Below are 20,338 nucleotides of genomic sequence, written 5' to 3'. Positions count from 1 at the left end.
CCAATCACAAGTCTTGTCTGGGTTCAGTTCGAGTAAATCTTGAACTGTTCTCAAGTTGATAAAGGCTACACTATCCATTGTCTTCTTCAAGCTCAGTACGCTATGAAAATTCAATTTGATTGAATCTTCATTGAAATGCCTGCACAGCTCCGTTTAGATTCCAGCACAGTACCTGTATTTTAGGATGACTGCAGTGCTTCACATGCATGCAAGTGAAGTCCTCCCGAACTTTCCAATCAAGATCGCTGAAGATCGGCACAGAAGAAGCGAAGGACCTCACAGGCTTCGGACAATTAAAGGTAAGAGGTAAGTATTTTGGAGTTTAGTTCTGCTGATTTACTTGTTTGGAGGATGAACAGTGAAAGTGCTCAGGAGCAAAATAGCAGCTGCCATTTCTCTTTCGTTCATAGACGGACACAGCATCCTTTGACCTTCGGGTTATGTTCTTCCTACCAGGAGATTTTAGGCAGAATTTCCACAGCACTCAAGGTGTTAAAACTTTCCCTCATGCCGCTCCTCCCAGGGGGCGTGGCTCCCCCAGGCATAACCCACACCCTGCTCCAGCAGCTTCAGTTTTGTTTCTGCCTAACCGTCAGGAGAGTCAGGCTCTCTCTGGAGTCCTGGACTCTGGAGTTTTTTCTTGCAAATTTTTTTGCATTTTGCGAGTTTTTTCCTCGCTTTTTTATTCTATTTTTATTTTTGAATCCTGCGATTCTTCTATCAACAGCCGACTGGGTGACAGGCTGGGTCCTCGACCCTTGTAGTCCCCCCAGGTTCGGCCTTCGAGCGTGTGCCGGCCCTCTGCTCCGCTTTGGGACGTCCACGACAGGCCCCATTGCTCCAGGGGCGGCCGGGGAACTTCGGTTCTAGGGCACACATATGACCGGTCTCTATGGCCTTGTCACAGTGTGTCTGGCTGACAGCCATGCCGTTCGCGGACGTTGGTTCTGTCTGGGATACCTCCAGCCGGGTAGTCGCAGGACAGGTAAGTAGTGGCCCCTTACTCAGGTAAGTGGTCTGGCTGGAATGTTTTCCCTTGGGAGGTCGACTGAGGGTTTTCCCCTGCTTTCCTCTCTCCCTTATTCCTCTCCCTCCTTCCCCCTTTGGGTGACGGCTGTGCAGGGGGTTTTTTCCCTGGGGCTCATATTTTATTTTATTTTTTTTTATTTTTTCACTCGGGTATGGCTGGGGCTGTTCTGTGTCACTGCAGGGGACTGTGGTGGACATTCTGGGCATTTTTGTGTGTGCTGTGTGCTGTTTTGGTGTACTGTCATTTTTGGGTACACTGTCTTTTTAAAACTGCGCAACGGCGGCCATTTTGCCGGAGCCGCGCTTGTATTATTCGGCGGCCATTTTCTTGTGGCCGGCGCCGTTTTCAGCACTAGTTCGGCCTCTAGTGGCCGTTTCGGCGGGGAAAAAAGACCGCGAATCATCTGAGGGGACAGACGCAGCGCTGCAGCTTCTCCTCGGCACACACTTGTCCTTCACAGACCGCGCTGTACCAGGGGGGTGGTGAGTCTCAGGGGGCCCCAGACTGTGCTCTAGCGGCCGGGAGGTGACCTGTGGGGGACTTTTTTCCTGCCATTGGCAGTGGGGGTGACACGGCAGCTGCAATATGGAGCCTGAATCAGGCCCCTCATTCCTCACAATGCCGGAATTAACCCTAAGCGCCCCTCCCCCTGCCACATCTGTTGAATCGGTGTCGGCTGTCCTGGAGTCTTTTCTCACCAGGTTTGAAGCTGCCAGTGCTCGGTTGGGGGGTAAAAAGCGCCCCCCCCCCGGAGGCTGTTTCTGGGGATATCTCTGACGCAGAATCTGATAACGCTGTTGCTGCTTCTGGTTCTGTCATGTCAGAGGATGCGGGCTTAACCCACATGGACAGCGAGGATGACTCTGCTGCGGAGTCTGCTGACAAGGAATTTGTTGGAGCTCTTATTACTGCGGTACGTGAGACTCTTCATTTAGAGGATGTGGCGGAGACACCAGCGGTGTCAGTCCCTTTTGGATTCCGCAAACCACCGCGTACCGCTAAGGTATTCCCCTGTGTTCCTTATTTGGACAATTTGTTGTATAAGGAATGGGATACACCGCAAAAGGCTTTTGCTGTTCCTAAAAGCTTTGCTACCCGTTACCCCCTGGAGGAGGACTTTTTAAAAAAGTGGGTCACTCCTCCGTCGGTGGACCCTCCTGTGTCCAGACTGAGTAAGGCTACTACGTTGCCTGTGGAGGGGGCTCCTGCTTTCAAGGACCCCGCTGATAGGAGAGTGGAGGCCGTGGCCCGCTCCCTGTTCTCGGTGGTGGGTTCGGCGGTAAGGCCGGCTCTGGCCGGCGCCCTGGTTGCTCAGACGCTAACTGAAAGGGCGAAGCTCCTGCTGCAGGATCTGGAGGTCCAGGGTGCTTCCGAGTCCTCTAGGGACCTGGCTGAGCAGTTGATTCAGGGTCAGAAGTTTCTCTGTGAGGCGGCTATGGATTCGATTCCTTTGCTTTCCAGGGCTTCTGTCTACGCAGTGGTTCTGCGCCGCCTTATATGGCTGAAGTGCTGGTCGGCTGACCAGTCCTCAAAAAAGGCCTTGGTGGATTTGCCCTTTAAGGGCGGACGGCTCTTTGGGGCATCCCTGGATGACATCATTAAGGATGCCACTGGAGGTAAGAGCAACTTGCTCCCTCAGTCGGGGAAGGGTAAGGAACCTCGCCGCAAGCAAGGTCCTACTTTTACTACCCCTAAGCGGTTTTTTCGTGCGCCCAGCGCGGCTGGAAAAGGTCCGCAAGGGGCAAAAGCCCCTGCTGCCGGGCGTAAGCGCCCCTGGTTTAACAAACCAAACAAGCCTGCGGACAAGCCTGCTTCCGCATGAAGGTCTGCCCCCGCCCGGGTCTCGGGTGGGGGGACGGCTTCACGACTTCGCGGATCGGTGGAACTCTCTTCTGACCGACCGTTGGGTTTGCGAGGTGGTCGCCTCGGGGTACAAGATAGAGTTCCTCTCTTGTCCCCCAAACAGATTTTTTCCATCCAACCTCCAGCTTCCTCAGGATCGGCGGCTAGCCCTATCCGGGGCTGTCCAGGATCTTCTGGACAGAGGGGTGGTTGTGCCGGTTCCCTCGCTGGAACGGTTTCGGGGGTTCTACTCCAATCTGTTCGTGGTTCCCAAGAAGGGAGGGGTTCGCCCTGTCCTGGACCTAAAGGCCCTCAACTCCTTTGTCAAGGTGCAGCGATTCAGGATGGAGTCGGTCCGTTCTATCATAGCGGCCCTCCACCAGGGGGACTTCATGGCGTCCTTGGACATCATGGACGCATACCTGCATGTCCCCGTTTGCACAAGCCACCAAAGATATCTGCGTTTTGCGATCGGGGAGGACCACTATCAATTCGTGGCCCTCCCGTTCGGGCTGGCGTCGGCACCACGGGTGTTCACCAAGGTGCTCGCCCCGATCCTGGCCTTGCTAAGGCAGCGAGGGATCGCTATCGTGGGATACCTGGACGACCTTCTCCTGAGAGCTTCTTCAAGCTCAGAGTTAGAGGAGGACGTGTCCATCACGTGTCGGACTCTGCAGGAGTTCGGCTGGCTTCTGAATCTCAAAAAATCAGTGTTGGTTCCATCCCAGAGGCTGGAACACCTGGGGCTGGTTTTGGATTCGGGGGAGGCAAAAGTGTTCCTCCCATCGGAAAAACTGCGGACCCTGCAATCTGCAGTGAGACAGTTGTCGACCCAGAAGTGGTCGTCTCTTCGCTTCTGCATGCGGGTTCTGGGTCTGATGGTGGCCTCCTTCGAGGCGGTTCCGTATGCCCAATTCCACACCAGGGTACTACAGAAGGAGGTTCTGTCACGATGGGACAGGGTCCCATCTTCTCTGGATCGCCAGATTCGGTTGAGCCATCTGGCCAAGTCTTCCCTGGCATGGTGGCTGACGTCTCCGGTGCTTCGGTCCGGGAAGTCTTTTCTTCCGTGCCGCTGGACAGTGGTCACGACGGATGCCAGCCTCTTCGGCTGGGGGGGGCGTCTGGGGCACCCAGTCAGCCCAGGGGCGCTGGACTCAGGAGGAGTCCCGCCTGCCGATCAATATCCTGGAGCTCCGAGCGATCAAGCTGTGCCTTGTCAGGTGGTCCCTGGAGCTGCAGGGCCGTCCTGTCAGGATCCAGTCCGACAACGCCACGGCCGTGGCGTACGTCAATCATCAGGGCGGCACAAGGAGCTCGGCCGCGGCGACGGAGGTCGCTCACATACTTCGGTGGGCCGAAAGGTCCGTTCCGGCCCTGTCAGCGGTATACATTCCGGGAGTTCTGAATTGGCAAGCCGACTTCCTAAGTCGCACGACTCTGGATCAAGGGGAGTGGTCTCTCCACCCGGAGGTTTTTCAGATCCTGTGCCAAAAATGGGGCACTCCAGACGTGGACCTTCTGGCGTCCCGTCTCAATCGGAAGGTACCACGGTTTGTGGCCAGGTCAAGGGACCCCTGGGCAGACGCGTCAGACGAGTTAGTGGCTCCCTGGGGTCAATATCACCTGATTTACGCCTTCCCTCCTCTAAGGCTCCTACCCCGCCTGCTGCGCAGGGTGGAAGCCGAAGGGATTCCAACGATCCTGATCGCCCCAGATTGGCCGCGTCGCTCTTGGTACGCGGACCTGGTACGTCTGGTGGCAGACGCCCCCTGGCGCCTGCCTCTGAGGGAAGATCTCCTGTCTCAGGGCCCGATCTTCCATCCTGCTTTACGGTCACTGGCTTTAACGGCGTGGCTGTTGAGAACCAGGTACTGAAGGACCGGGGCCTGTCGGGCCCGGTAATCTCTACCATGATGCGTGCACGGAAGTCCACTTCTCGAAAAATTTATCATCGTACATGGAAAGCATACATCTCTATGTGTGAGGAGATGAAGTGGCACCCCCGTACTTACGTGGTGTCCCGGATCCTGCTGTTCCTACAGCGGGGAGTGGACCAGGCTCTTGCCTTGAGCACGATCAAGAGTCAGATTTCTGCTCTGGCTGTTTATTTTCAGCGTCCCGTGGCAGCGCACTCTTTGGTTCGCACGTTTGTGCAGGGGGTCCGGCATGTGGCCCCCCGGTGCGCCCTCCGCTACCTTCTTGGGACTTGAACTTGGTCCTCTCGGCGCTTCAGCGTGCCCCCTTTGAGGACATTCGGGAGATCCCCTTGCTGACTTTGTCGCAGAAGGTGGTCTTTCTGGTAGCTATTACCTCTATCAGACGAGTGTCTGAACTGGCGGCCTTGTCTTGCAAGGCCCCCTACTTGGTCATCCATCAGGATAAGGCGGTGCTGCGCCCGCGACCTTCTTTTCTTCCGAAGGTCGTTTCGGCCTTTCACATTAACGAGGACATTGTTGTTCCATCATTATGTCCTCAGCCGAAGAACCCGAAGGAAGCCGTTTTACATTCTCTAGATGTGGTTCGGGCCCTTCGAGTTTACTTGTCGGCGACAGCTCCGTTCCGGAAGTCGGACTCGCTGTTCGTGTCTGTGTCCGGTCCCAGTAAGGGCCTGGCAGTCTCGTCGGCCACCATTTCCAGGTGGATCCGACAGGTTGTGCTTCAGGCCTACGCCCTGAAGGGGCGGGCGCCTCCCTTTCGGGTCACGGCGCATTCGACCAGGGCGATTGGAGCCTCCTGGGCTTTCCGACACCAAGCCTCTGTGTTACAGGTGTGTAAGGCTGCGACCTGGTCGTCGGTCCACACTTTCTCAAAGTTTTATAAGGTGGATGTGAGTGCATCTTCTGATGCCTCATTCGGCCGCAGGGTGTTACAGGCGGCAGTTTAAGGTTGGAGTTCCTCCGTTGAGTAACTCCGGTTTTGTTTGGGGTGTAACCTGTTGTTTGCTGTGTTATTTTTCCCACCCCTCGTTTTTTGACACTGCTTGGGGACGTCCCGAAGGTCAAAGGATGCTGTGTCCGTCTATGACCGAAAGAGAAAAAAGGATTTTTGTACTCACCGTAAAATCCATTTCTCTGAGTTCATAGACGGACACAGCACCCACCCCTCCTTGGTTTGTACTGCTTGTTACGAACTGAAGCTGCTGGAGCAGGGTGTGGGTTATGCCTGGGGGAGCCACGCCCCCTGGGAGGAGCGGCATGAGGGAAAGTTTTAACACCTTGAGTGCTGTGGAAATTCTGCCTAAAATCTCCTGGTAGGAAGAACATAACCCGAAGGTCAAAGGATGCTGTGTCCGTCTATGAACTCAGAGAAATGGATTTTACGGTGAGTACAAAAATCCTTTTTTTTTGATTCCTCAACTACATACAAAATGTAATCCCCCCCAAAGAAGGTGGAGATAGTTGAATCCCAGAAATTGCCTGTTTTTATATTAAATTAAAGTGACATTTAAAGTTCATATTTAAAAAGAAAAAATGACAAACATATTCTATTTACCTGCTCTGTGTAATGGTTTTGCACAGAGTAGCCCTAATCCTCCTCTTTTCGGGTCCCCCACCAGTGCTTCTGGCTCCTCTTCTTCAGGCAGTGCTCTCCCAATAGCAAGCCGCTTGCTCTGGGAGCACTGGTGCATGTCCGCCTCCGAGCTCCGCACTGTGCATAAATATAGTAGAAAACGCCCGTAGTGATTTCCCGAGGTGGTGAGAGGTCAGGACACTAGCTTGTAGTGTCCTCCTAGCACTCGAGAAAACGTAGATAAAGGAAAGCTGACCGCTTGATCTTTCGAAATGAAGAAATATATTAATCCAGGTGCGGTACAAAATACAGGGCTTATGCGTTTCAGCGTGTAGCCTTAATCCTAGACATACCGGATTTCTTTTAGCTAAATGTCCGCTCTATCCATTCATAAGACAAACAGAGCTGCTGTCTTGCCCCCCCCCCCCCCCTTCATTGGCTTATTGGCCATAATTGACAGCTGACATCTCAGGCAATGAGGAATGGGCAATGGGAGACCAGGGAGAAGCTCAGCTCTCGTGCACATCGCTGCATCGATAGGGAGCTCAGGTGACTATTAGAATGCATTAAGGTAAAACACCTCGAGCCTTTAAAATCATGTTAAGTCCTGGTAGATCACTTCAGGCTGGCCTCTTTTTGCAGGTATAGCTATGTAAAACATTTAAAAATAATTGCCTATACTGTAAAGTCCTGTAATACACTGTCTCACCTTGCTCTGTGCATGCTCAGTTGTTCTCTATTTTTAGGCGCTGGGCTTCAGCAAAATGGGAGCCTCCAGCAAGAAGAAACGGGAACAATGCTGGAGTCAATTTACAGTGCACACTAATTTTGGTAGCATTCTTATTGTGGAATGTATGTTCCTTGCTAATGAATATTATTTTTGTTATGTGTAAAGTTCCATGTTGATGAACACCAATATTAAAAGACTTTAGACTCTCAATGGATTTTTATTAATAATAATTAGGAGACTGACAGTTTTTGCAGAATGATGATGTCACGACGGTGAAGAGCACTCCAAGCCTTTTTTCACATTACCATTGGGGAATATTAATGTTTTAGTCCTATGTTACCTTATGTAGGATTTGGCCTGTCTGTGATGCTTAATGTTGAAGCTGCATACAGTCTGTTGGAAGAAAGGTGATACTGGTGTAGTGTCATTTTCATTGTCGCTGTAATCTGGACACTGTGGTCTCTGCTTCCACAGGCTCAGCAGCTAAGCACTGTAGGACAGAACATGAGGAAGCTCGAGGAGGACAACCAAAGTCTGGGGGAGAAGCTAGAATTTCTGGAGACGACACAGGAAACCATCTTGAGTAATCTAGAGGCCGAAATCAACTTGGCTTGTCAGCTAATGTCAAGAAATTCCATGAATAGTTTCAAGGTAATTCCCCATTCTGACCACCACTGCCTACCAGCCTCCTACAGAACTTGTATTGTCCTGTATTACTGTCCTGCCTCACTATCCTCCTTCATCCCCCTGTCCTAAATCCATTCCTTGGATCTCGGGCCCCTTTCACACTAGCGGACTGCTTGGTTTTTCAGGCAGACCCCCCCCCCATCAGTCCCCGCTGACGTCCAATCCTGTCTGCTAAAAACAGACGGATAGGGGATTGATCCCTAACTGTAGTGCCTGTTGCACTATTTACCCGTATGTTTGTATACTTTCTATGCTCAATAAACATTGTTTCTGATTTAAAAAAAAGATGGATAGGGATCTGTTCCATATTGATCTCGCAGATCGGATGGCATTTGGGTCTAAACCAGGGGTGGGCAATCTCGGCCCTCCAGCTGTGGTGAAACTGCAAATCCCATCATGCCTCTGCCTCTAGGAGTCATGCCTGTGATTGTCAGGGTCTTGCAATGTCTCATTGGACTTGTAGTTTCAAAACAGCCGGAGGGCCGAGTTTGCCCTCGCCTGGTCTAAACGGTCAGGCGGTCCTATTGCATCCGACTGCCCATGGAAGAGAGTGGGCTGTGTCTGTGTCCGCTCTGCATTGGCTGAGCAGACAAGGAGCAGGCAGACTCCAACGGAGCACGCCCCTTTGAGGAAGGGGCCTTAGTATTGCGCCTCACTACTTGTCCACAGTGCGCTTGTATTACTACCCTGTTGTAGCACCTGCTCTTAGTCGTCCTCTGCCAACCCCAGTCCTGTTACCTTTCTGGTTTACCCAGCCAATTACCCTTAGTCCCTCCGGGATTACTGCCCTGTCCCAGCAACTGCTCTGACCCTCCTGTATTGGGTTAGGACAGAAAGCTAAAGGGGGGCCAGGGCACGGAGTCCTCATATTTTACTGCTCTGCCCAGCCAACTACCCTTGCCCTGCCCCAGGATCCTCTCTCAGGCCTCCTGTATTGCTGCCCTGCCCTATTACCTGTCTTCACCCTCCTTTTTGTGAACCCCAGTCATTGTATCTTGCTACTGTTTATGGCCAATAACTTCCAGCCGCCTGTACAGATGATCACTGTTCTCCCATGTTTAGCTCGAGCCTAATTCCCCCTTCTGACCATCGCTCGCTCCCCATAGTAACATTCTTTTGATTGGTTTTCTTTTTCGCAAAACCCACTGCTCATACCTCACCCCCTTGTGCTCACATGCGCATTAACTCTTGCAAGGCCATTAACCTTCTTCAGCCTTTCATAATCCCCCACCCCCAACACCCCAGTAACCTTTTTCCTTCTATTCCATTCTGTTGGGGTCAGTGAAAATAAAATGTGTAATGTGAGTAATAACCAATCAGAATGAATAGAATTGTGCCGATTTACAGTATTCTGAAAACTGTTTTCTGTCATCTGATAAAGGCTGTGTCTGCAGAAAGTCACCTGAGGAATGATCCCCACTACTGGCTGGCAGAGACCAAGGTAAGGCTACTGTGACTGCTTGGCACTTTCCTTCCTCTATAGTATAGGAATATATAGAAGGGCTGAGACTTTTGGCGGTGGGAGGCCTACTCAGCTGCTCTGGAATGCTTCCTCCCTTGTTATAAAGTCTCTCTGGGCCCCGGCATGTGATGGGGAGATGTCCCTGCTCTAAGATGTGAGCGCCTGGAGTGAGCAGCTGTGTGCAGGAGAGGCCACACAGACGGCAGCAGCTGGAGGAGCTCACACAAATATACTACACACTACTCCTCTCTTTTGTCAGCCTATATTAACCTTTACTGTCTCTCTCCTTTACCCACTCTTTATGTAACCTCTGCCAGCTACTCTTCCCGCTGTCTGCTCCTCCTTTACTCTCTGCCAGCTAATCTTCATGCTGGTGGCTCCATCTGTTCCCTCTACCAGCTACTCTTCCCTTTACTCTCTCCTCTTATACCCTCTCCCAGCTACTCATCCCTCTGTCCGCTCCTTTTGTACCCCCTGTGAGCTACTCTTCTTTTTTCTCTTTCGTTCATAGACGGACACAGCATCCTTTGACCTTCGGGTTATGTTCTTCCTACCAGGAGATTTTAGGCAGAATTCCCACAGCACTCAAGGTGTTAAAACTTTCCCTCATGCCGCTCCTCCCAGGGGGCGTGGCTCCCCCAGGCATAACCCACACCCTGCTCCAACAGCTTCAGTTTGTTTCTGCCTAACCGTCAGGAGAGTCAGGCTCTCTCTGGAGTCCTGGACTCTGGAGTTTTTTCTTGCAAATTTTTTTGCATTTTGCGAGTTTTTTCCTCGCTTTTTTATTCTATTTTTATTTTTGAATCCTGCGATTCTTCTATCAACAGTCGACTGGGTGACAGGCTGGGTCCTCGACCCTTGTAGTCCCCCCAGGTTCGGCCTTCGAGCGTGTGCCGGCCCTCAGCTCCGCTTTGGGACGTCCACGACAGGCCCCATTGCTCCAGGGGCGGCCGGGGAACTTCGGTTCTAGGGCACACATATGACCGGTCTCTATGGCCTTGTCACAGTGTGTCTGGCTGACAGCCATGCCGTTCGCGGACGTTGGTTCTGTCTGGGATACCTCCAGCCGGGTAGTCGCAGGACAGGTAAGTAGTGGCCCCTTACTCAGGTAAGTGGTCTGGCTGGAATGTTTTCCCTTGGGAGGTCGACTGAGGGTTTTCCCCTGCTTTCCTCTCTCCCTTATTCCTCTCCCTCCTTCCCCCTTTGGGTGACGGCTGTGCAGGGGGTTTTTTCCCTGGGGCTCATATTTTTTTCACTCGGGTATGGCTGGGGCTGTTCTGTGTCACTGCAGGGGACTGTGGTGGACATTCTGGGCTTTTTTGTGTGTGCTGTGTGGGTGTACTGTCATTTTTGGGTACACTGTCTTTTTAAAACTGCGCAACGGCGGCCATTTTGCCGGAGCCGCGCTTGTATTATTCGGCGGCCATTTTCTTGTGGCCGGCGCCGTTTTCAGCACTAGTTCGGCCTCTAGTGGCCGTTTCGGCGGGGAAAAAAGACCGCGAATCATCTGAGGGGACAGACGCAGCGCTGCAGCTTCTCCTCAGCACACACTTGTCCTTCACAGACCGCGCTGTACCAGGGGGGTGGTGAGTCTCAGGGGGCCCCAGACTGTGCTCTAGCGGCCGGGAGGTGACCTGTGGGGGACTTTTTTCCTGCCATTGGCAGTGGGGGTGACACGGCAGCTGCAATATGGAGCCTGAATCAGGCCCCTCATTCCTCACAATGCCGGAATTAACCCTTAGCGCCCCTCCCCCTGCCACATCTGTTGGATCGGTGTCGGCTGTCCTGGAGTCTTTTCTCACCAGGTTTGAAGCTGCCAGTGCTCGGTTGGGGGGTAAAAAGCGCCCCCCCCCCCGGAGGCTGTTTCTGGGGATATCTCTGACGCAGAATCGGATAACGCTGTTGCTGCTTCTGGTTCTGTCATGTCAGAGGATGCGGGCTTAACCCACATGGACAGCGAGGATGACTCTGCTGCGGAGTCTGCTGACAAGGAATTTGTTGGAGCTCTTATTACTGCGGTACGTGAGACTCTTCATTTAGAGGATGTGGCGGAGACACCAGCGGTGTCAGTCCCTTTTGGATTCCGCAAACCACCGCGTACCGCTAAAGTATTCCCCTGTGTTCCTTATTTGGACAATTTGTTGTATAAGGAATGGGATACACCGCAAAAGGCTTTTACTGTTCCTAAAAGCTTTGCTACCCGTTACCCCCTGGAGGAGGACTTTTTAAAAAAGTGGGTCACTCCTCCGTCGGTGGACCCTCCTGTGTCCAGACTGAGTAAGGCTACTACGTTGCCTGTGGAGGGGGCTCCTGCTTTCAAGGACCCCGCTGATAGGAGAGTGGAGGCCGTGGCCCGCTCCCTGTTCTCGGTGGTGGGTTCGGCGGTAAGGCCGGCTCTGGCCGGCGCCCTGGTTGCTCAGACGCTAACTGAAAGGGCAAAGCTCCTGCTGCAGGATCTGGAGGTCCAGGGTGCTTCCGAGTCCTCTAGGGACCTGGCTGAGCAGTTGATTCAGGGTCAGAAGTTTCTCTGTGAGGCGGCTATGGATTCGATTCCTTTGCTTTCCAGGGCTTCTGTCTACGCAGTGGTTCTGCGCCGCCTTATATGGCTGAAGTGCTGGTCGGCTGACCAGTCCTCGAAAAAGGCCTTGGTGGATTTGCCCTTTAAGGGCGGACGGCTCTTTGGGGCATCCCTGGATGACATCATTAAGGATGCCACTGGAGGTAAGAGCACCTTGCTCCCTCAGTCGGGGAAGGGTAAGGAACCTCGCCGCAAGCAAGGTCCTACTTTTACTACCCCTAAGCGGTTTTTTCGTGCGCCCAGCGCGGCTGGAAAAGGTCCGCAAGGGGCAAAAGCCCCTGCTGCCGGGCGTAAGCGCCCCTGGTTTAACAAACCAAACAAGCCTGCGGACAAGCCTGCTTCCGCATGAAGGTCTGCCCCCGCCCGGGTCTCGGGTGGGGGGACGGCTTCACGACTTCGCGGATCGGTGGAACTCTCTTCTGACCGACCGTTGGGTTTGCGAGGTGGTCGCCTCGGGGTACAAGATAGAGTTCCTCTCTTGTCCCCCAAACAGATTTTTTCCATCCAACCTCCAGCTTCCTCAGGATCGGCGGCTAGCCCTATCCGGGGCTGTCCAGGATCTTCTGGACAGAGGGGTGGTTGTGCCGGTTCCCTCGCTGGAACGGTTTCGGGGGTTCTACTCCAATCTGTTCGTGGTTCCCAAGAAGGGAGGGGTTCGCCCTGTCCTGGACCTAAAGGCCCTCAACTCCTTTGTCAAGGTGCAGCGATTCAGGATGGAGTCGGTCCGTTCTATCATAGCGGCCCTCCACCAGGGGGACTTCATGGCGTCCTTGGACATCATGGACGCATACCTGCATGTCCCCGTTTGCACAAGCCACCAAAGATATCTGCGTTTTGCGATCGGGGAGGACCACTATCAATTCGTGGCCCTCCCGTTCGGGCTGGCGTCGGCACCACGGGTGTTCACCAAGGTGCTCGCCCCGATCCTGGCCTTGCTAAGGCAGCGAGGGATCGCTATCGTGGGATACCTGGACGACCTTCTCCTGAGAGCTTCTTCAAGCTCAGAGTTAGAGGAGGACGTGTCCATCACGTGTCGGACTCTGCAGGAGTTCGGCTGGCTTCTGAATCTCAAAAAATCAGTGTTGGTTCCGTCCCAGAGGCTGGAACACCTGGGGCTGGTTTTGGATTCGGGGGAGGCAAAAGTGTTCCTCCCATCGGAAAAACTGCGGACCCTGCAATCTGCAGTGAGACAGTTGTCGACCCAGAAGTGGTCGTCTCTTCGCTTCTGCATGCGGGTTCTGGGTCTGATGGTGGCCTCCTTCGAGGCGGTTCCGTATGCCCAATTCCACACCAGGGTACTACAGAAGGAGGTTCTGTCACGATGGGACAGGGTCCCATCTTCTCTGGATCGCCAGATTCGGTTGAGCCATCTGGCCAAGTCTTCCCTGGCATGGTGGCTGACGTCTCCGGTGCTTCGGTCCGGGAAGTCTTTTCTTCCGTGCCGCTGGACAGTGGTCACGACGGATGCCAGCCTCTTCGGCTGGGGGGGCGTCTGGGGCACCCAGTCAGCCCAGGGGCGCTGGACTCAGGAGGAGTCCCGCCTGCCGATCAATATCCTGGAGCTCCGAGCGATCAAGCTGTGCCTTGTCAGGTGGTCCCTGGAGCTGCAGGGCCGTCCTGTCAGGATCCAGTCCGACAACGCCACGGCCGTGGCGTACGTCAATCATCAGGGCGGCACAAGGAGCTCGGCCGCGGCGACGGAGGTCGCTCACATACTTCGGTGGGCCGAAAGGTCCGTTCCGGCCCTGTCAGCGGTATACATTCCGGGAGTTCTGAATTGGCAAGCCGACTTCCTAAGTCGCACGACTCTGGATCAAGGGGAGTGGTCTCTCCACCCGGAGGTTTTTCAGATCCTGTGCCAAAAATGGGGCACTCCAGACGTGGACCTTCTGGCGTCCCGTCTCAATCGGAAGGTACCACGGTTTGTGGCCAGGTCAAGGGACCCGTGGGCAGACGCGTCAGACGCGTTAGTGGCTCCCTGGGGTCAATATCACCTGATTTACGCCTTCCCTCCTCTAAGGCTCCTACCCCGCCTGCTGCGCAGGGTGGAAGCCGAAGGGATTCCAACGATCCTGATCGCCCCAGATTGGCTGCGTCGCTCTTGGTACGCGGACCTGGTACGTCTGGTGGCAGACGCCCCCTGGCGCCTGCCTCTGAGGGAAGATCTCCTGTCTCAGGGCCCGATCTTCCATCCTGCTTTACGGTCACTGGCTTTAACGGCGTGGCTGTTGAGAACCAGGTACTGAAGGACCGGGGCCTGTCGGGCCCGGTAATCTCTACCATGATGCGTGCACGGAAGTCCACTTCTCGAAAAATTTATCATCGTACATGGAAAGCATACATCTCTATGTGTGAGGAGATGAAGTGGCACCCCCGTACTTACGTGGTGTCCCGGATCCTGCTGTTCCTACAGCGGGGAGTGGACCAGGCTCTTGCCTTGAGCACGATCAAGAGTCAGATTTCTGCTCTGGCTGTTTATTTTCAGCGTCCCGTGGCAGCGCACTCTTTGGTTCGCACGTTTGTGCAGGGGGTCCGGCATGTGGCCCCCCCGGTGCGCCCTCCGCTACCTTCTTGGGACTTGAACTTGGTCCTCTCGGCGCTTCAGCGTGCCCCCTTTGAGGACATTCGGGAGATCCCCTTGCTGACTTTGTCGCAGAAGGTGGTCTTTCTGGTAGCTATTACCTCTATCAGACGAGTGTCTGAGCTGGCGGCCTTGTCTTGCAAGGCCCCCTACTTGGTCATCCATCAGGATAAGGCGGTGCTGCGCCCGCGACCTTCTTTTCTTCCGAAGGTCGTTTCGGCCTTTCACATTAACGAGGACATTGTTGTTCCATCATTATGTCCTCAGCCGAAGAACCCGAAGGAAGCCGTTTTACATTCTCTAGATGTGGTTCGGGCCCTTCGAGTTTACTTGTCGGCGACAGCTCCGTTCCGGAAGTCGGACTCGCTGTTCGTGTCTGTGTCCGGTCCCAGTAAGGGCCTGGCAGTCTCGTCGGCCACCATTTCCAGGTGGATCCGACAGGTTGTGCTTCAGGCCTACGCCCTGAAGGGGCGGGCGCCTCCCTTTCGGGTCACGGCGCATTCGACCAGGGCGATTGGAGCCTCCTGGGCTTTCTGACACCAAGCCTCTGTGTTACAGGTGTGTAAGGCTGCGACCTGGTCGTCGGTCCACACTTTCTCAAAGTTTTATAAGGTGGATGTGAGTGCATCTTCTGATGCCTCATTCGGCCGCAGGGTGTTACAGGCGGCAGTTTAAGGTTGGAGTTCCTCCGTTGAGTAACTCCGGTTTTGTTTGGGGTGTAACCTGTTGTTTGCTGTGTTATTTTTCCCACCCCTCGTTTTTTGACACTGCTTGGGGACGTCCCGAAGGTCAAAGGATGCTGTGTCCGTCTATGAACGAAAGAGAAAAAAGGATTTTTGTACTCACCGTAAAATCCATTTCTCTGAGTTCATAGACGGACACAGCACCCACCCCTCCTTGGTTTGTACTGCTTGTTACGAACTGAAGCTGTTGGAGCAGGGTGTGGGTTATGCCTGGGGGAGCCACGCCCCCTGGGAGGAGCGGCATGAGGGAAAGTTTTAACACCTTGAGTGCTGTGGGAATTCTGCCTAAAATCTCCTGGTAGGAAGAACATAACCCGAAGGTCAAAGGATGCTGTGTCCGTCTATAAACTCAGAGAAATGGATTTTACGGTGAGTACAAAAATCCTTTTTTTTTCTGCTCCTCTTATACTTTCTATCAGCTATCAGCTATTCTTCCCTCTATCTGCTCCTCCTGTACCCTACATAAGTTACTTTTAATCTAAACTTCCTCTTGTTACTCTCTGCTAGCTGCTCTACCTATATTTATTCCTCTCGTACCCTTTGATGGCTAGTCTTGTATCCACTGTACCCTATACCTGCTCCTTTTGTACCCAGTACCAGTTACTCCAGTTGGCTACTTCTTTACCCCCTGCCAGCTATTCTTCCTGCTTCTTTTATACTCTTTGCCACCTACTCCTTCCCTCCTCTTGTACCCTCTGCCAGCTACTCTCCCTAGATTTTCTTCTCTTGTACCCTCTGCTATGGTTATACCTCCTCCAGTTACTTTCCTTCACCTGCTCCTTTTATACCCTCTGCCAGCTACCTTCGCTATATTGTCTCCTCTTGCACCCTCTGCTACTGTTATACCCCCTGCTAGTTACTTTTCTTCACTTGCTCCCTTTGTACCCTCTGCCAGCTACTCTTCACTCAATTGTCTCTTCCAGTACCCTCTGCTAGCTACTCTTGCTTCCTTTTGTATCCTCTGACACGGTACTCTTTCATCTGTCTGCTCCTGCTTTTATCCTCTGACAACTTTTTCCCCCCTCTTTTGTACCCTCTGGCAGCTGCTCTTGTACTGCTAACGATACTTCCCTCCACCTGCTCCTATTGTACCCTAAACAAGCTACTGTTGCCTCATTACCCCCCCACCCCCAAAGTAGAAGCATTACTTGTCTTATCGTTGTAATAGCCCATATCTCTTTTCTTCCCTCCATTCCAGCACTGTAGCTTCTGTAAGACCTTTTGGCATTCAACACTTAATGCAAGTGTTTGAATACCTGTATCCCCCCCTGCGTGCTGTGTTTCCTTCTTCAAACCCGTACATCATTATAGGATTCTGCAGTAGGGTTTGGCAATAGAACCACTGTGACACAGGCACCCAACAATAATGGGAGTGGTAAATGCCAAAGAGTAGGGTTGGGGGAGGGCAGATAATTGGTGCAATAGCACTGGAACAAAGAGGAGGTGAGTGACCGAGGCATCCCGAGAGGCAAGTATGATACCACCTCTATTGCAGGGAGCTTCAGGCAGGACTTTATTAGGGACTGACAGGGTTTCTTAAATCTGCATCGCATTTTCAACATCGCACATTCATATCCAATCAGGTGAAATATACTGCGAGTTGGGCTGATTTTGTATTATTTTACACACGGAAGTTTAAAGAGGAACTTTACCCTCAACAACTTGATAAAAAATAATGTTCTTTTAGATACTAGATCTTTAGGAACATACAGTTGTGCTCATAAGTTTACATACCCTGGCAGAATTTGATTTCTTGGCCATTTTTCAGAGAATTTGAATAACACAAAAACATTTTTCACTCACGGTTAGTGTTTGGCTGAAGCCATTTATTATCAATCAACTGTGTTTACTCTTTTTAAATCATAATCACAACAGAAACTACCCAAATGACCCTGATCAAAAGTTTACATACCCGGGTGATTTTGGCCTGATAACATGCACACAAGTTGACACAAAGGGGTTTGAATGGCTATTAAAGGTAACCATCCTCACCTGTGATCTGTTTGCTTGTAATGAGTATGTGTGTATAAAAGGTCAATGAGTTTCTGGACTCCTGAAAGAACCTTTCATCTTTCATCCAGTGCTGCACTGACATTTCTGGATTCTGAGTCATGGGGAAAGCAAAAGAATTGTCAAAGGATCTATGAAAAAGGTAGTTAAACTGTTTAAAACAGGATAGGGATATAAAAAGATATCCGAGGAATTGGCAATGGCAATCAGCAGTGTTTAAACTCTAATCAATAAGTGAAAAATTAGGGATTCTGTTAAAATCAAACCACGGTCAGGTAGACCAACAAAAATTTCAGCCACAACTGCCAGGAAAATAGTTTGGGATGTAAAGAAAAACCCACAAATAACTTCAGAAGAAAGATGGGCTGCATGGTCGAGTCGTCAGAATAAAGCAATTACTACGCAAATGCCGCAAAGTATCCCACTTACAATACGCCAAACAGCACAGAGACAAACCTCAAACCTTCTGGCACAAAGTCATTTGGAATGATGAGACCAAAGTTGTGCTTTTTGGCCACAATCATAAACACTACATTTGGAGATCAGTCAACAAGGCCTATGATGAGAGGTGCACCATTCCTACTGTGGAACACGGAGGTGGATCGCTGATGTTTTGGGGATGTGTGAGCTACAAAGGCACAAGAAATTTGGTCAAAACTATTGGCAAGATGAATGCAGTATGTTATCAAAAAATACAGAAGGAACATTTGCATTCATCACCCAGGAAGCTGTACACTTGGACATTCCAACATGACAATGGGCCAAGTCCACCTGTCATTGGCTACAGCAGAATAAAGTGAAGGTTCTGGAGTGGCCCATCTCAGTCTCCTGACCGCCAATATCATTGAGCCACTCTGTGGAGATCTCAAACGTGCCGTTCATGCAAGACAGCCCAAGAATTTACAGGAACTGGTGGCTTTTTGCCAAGAGGAATGGGCAGCTTTACCATCTGAGAAGATAAAGAGCCTCATCCACAAATACGACAAAAAACTTGAAGCTGCCATTGATGTTAAAGGGGGCAATACATGGTATTAAGAACTGGGGTATGTAAACTTTTGATCAGGGTAATTTGAGTAGTTTCTGTTGTGATTTATAATTTAAAGAGTAAACAGTTGATTGATGACAAATGTCTTCAGCCAAACACTCACCCTGAGTGAAAAAAAAAAAATGTGTTATTCATATTCTCTGAAAAAAGGCCAAGAAATCCTAAATTCTGCCAGGGTTTGTAAACTTATGAGCACAACTGTACATTCCACATTAATACTTCTGCTACCGAAATTTGTGTGTGGTACAACTTGCCTCCAGTATTGCTTTTGTTTGTTCTTGCCGGAGGCTGACATTTTTCTGAAGCCCACAGCCCCTGAGCAGCAAGAAATTTTTAGGCTGTCAGCAGATCGGCCCCTAGAGGCTCTGATTTTTGGCATATTGGACAAGCAGCGGAGCATGTGCAGAGCAGGGTGAGACAGTGCATTACTGGATTATGAATAGGCTATATAACAGTATAGGTATATTTTTTATGTTTTACATAGCTATACATGCAAAAGAGGGCCAGCCTAAAGGCATCCAGCAGAATTGAATTTTCTGACTAAATTTCCACTTTAATGAAAAATCTGGTTAATGTGGGCAACACAGACCGCTCCCCTGTCAGACACTTTTAAAACATCATGTTTCCTTGGCAGGGACTCGGAAAGCAATACAAACCTGAAATAGGTTCCAACCCTTCCATTCTGTTTTAAAAAGAAGAGCTATTCCATTTTCTCTTTAAGAATACACATGGTTTTGAAATTAGTTCATAAATACTTTTTATATTTGTTGTGGGTTCCACTTTAAGCTTGGCAGCCTTTACTGACCAGTTAGCACAGCCCAAGTCATAAGCGGCCAAGAGTACAGATGTGCATGGTTCCCCAGAGTTGAATCCAAGGACACCTGCAGGCTGTAGTGGTGGAAGAGCGCTACCTTCCAGGTTCCTGGATTGCAGCACACTTGTCCCTGGCAGTGAAAGTCTATTTTATCTCCATTATTCTTTTACAATTGATTGGAAATCCAGGCAGATGTGTACAGAGGAGCAAGTGCTGCAGCCAGTAATGTGCTGCCTATAACTGTATATCAGGTACTGGGAGACAGACGAAGCCAGGCAAGCCAGAGCTGAACCCAAAGAGCACTTTCTGTATTGAAAGCTCAGTTGTTCCTAGAATTTCTATCTGCCAATAGGATGGAGCCTGACAGGTTGATTTATCTGCCCACCGGGGCTCAGGCAGTTAAATTTATGTTCCTGGCACTTATTACCTGTTGCAGCTATAATGACGGAGTCTGGCTGTTGCTGCCAGATTGCTAAATCACTTATAATTGTGGAGAAATAAAGCAAAGCGAGTGAGTCTGCAATGAGAGCAGAAAGCCTTAAGCTTAAGGATTAAAATTTGGCCTGGACAGCAGGAACAGGCCGAATTTCGGTCCATGTATGGGCGGGATGATTGTACTCAAGTCGATCGATCATTCAACTTGGGTAGAACCAGCATGTTGGATTTTTGTACATACGGTTACTGTCAGCGACTATAGCCGCTAGCAGTATCCATTGTATTCTGCCAGTCAGGGATGCTCCCTGCGCCCCCTGCTGACAGAATACAATAGCACAGCAAGAGGTATTTCCCCCATTAACACTGACTCTGTTTGGGGAATCAAGCGATTTTTTTCTTCCACCCGGGGTAATCTGCTATCTAGATCCCTCACCGGCACAGTTTCTGTGTGCGAGGGAAAGCTAACCCAGCAATACAGATATGCTGATGCTAGCCCATCCCTGACAGACTCGTCTTCTTGGATCTTAAAGGCACCCCACTGCTTGACAGCGAACAGGAAGTGTCCACATTACACAGGAATGATGTGGACATAATAAAAAAAGGACCTTGTCTTTTGTAAATAGAATAGGAGAGAGGACTCCGACTGCTGTAGCTGTGAGTTAAAAAGCATCTTTTGGGTTTTGTGTTTTTTTTTTTTTTTTGTCAGCAATCAGCTAGAGGGAGATTGTGCGAGACCAGAGATCAGCATTAAGGTGGATCTGATGTTAATTTTATATGGGAGGGTATACCCTAAATCATTTTCAATTGTCATTTGACAAAGCTGCAGAAAACCATGTAATGTGTTTTTTCGGCAATTTATGTTTTGTAA

General features: G+C 51.1%; 1 protein-coding gene across 1 annotated transcript in view; it reads left to right on the top strand.

Annotated features, from left to right (window-relative positions):
* Nucleotides 1-20,338, top strand: part of CEP128 (centrosomal protein 128) — a 256,542-nt gene that overhangs the window by 101,997 nt on the left and 134,207 nt on the right. The window contains exons 19-20 of the mRNA XM_040333200.1: nucleotides 7,590-7,766; nucleotides 9,184-9,243. Coding sequence (XP_040189134.1) covers nucleotides 7,590-7,766; nucleotides 9,184-9,243 — 237 coding nt within the window. The remainder of the gene's footprint in view (nucleotides 1-7,589; nucleotides 7,767-9,183; nucleotides 9,244-20,338) is intronic.

This window comes from Rana temporaria, chromosome 13 (assembly GCF_905171775.1).
Source record: "Rana temporaria chromosome 13, aRanTem1.1, whole genome shotgun sequence".
Lineage (NCBI taxonomy): Eukaryota > Metazoa > Chordata > Amphibia > Anura > Ranidae > Rana > Rana temporaria.
The sequence above is the reverse complement of the archived record's forward strand: the minus strand, read 5'-3'. Positions and strand labels throughout refer to the sequence as shown.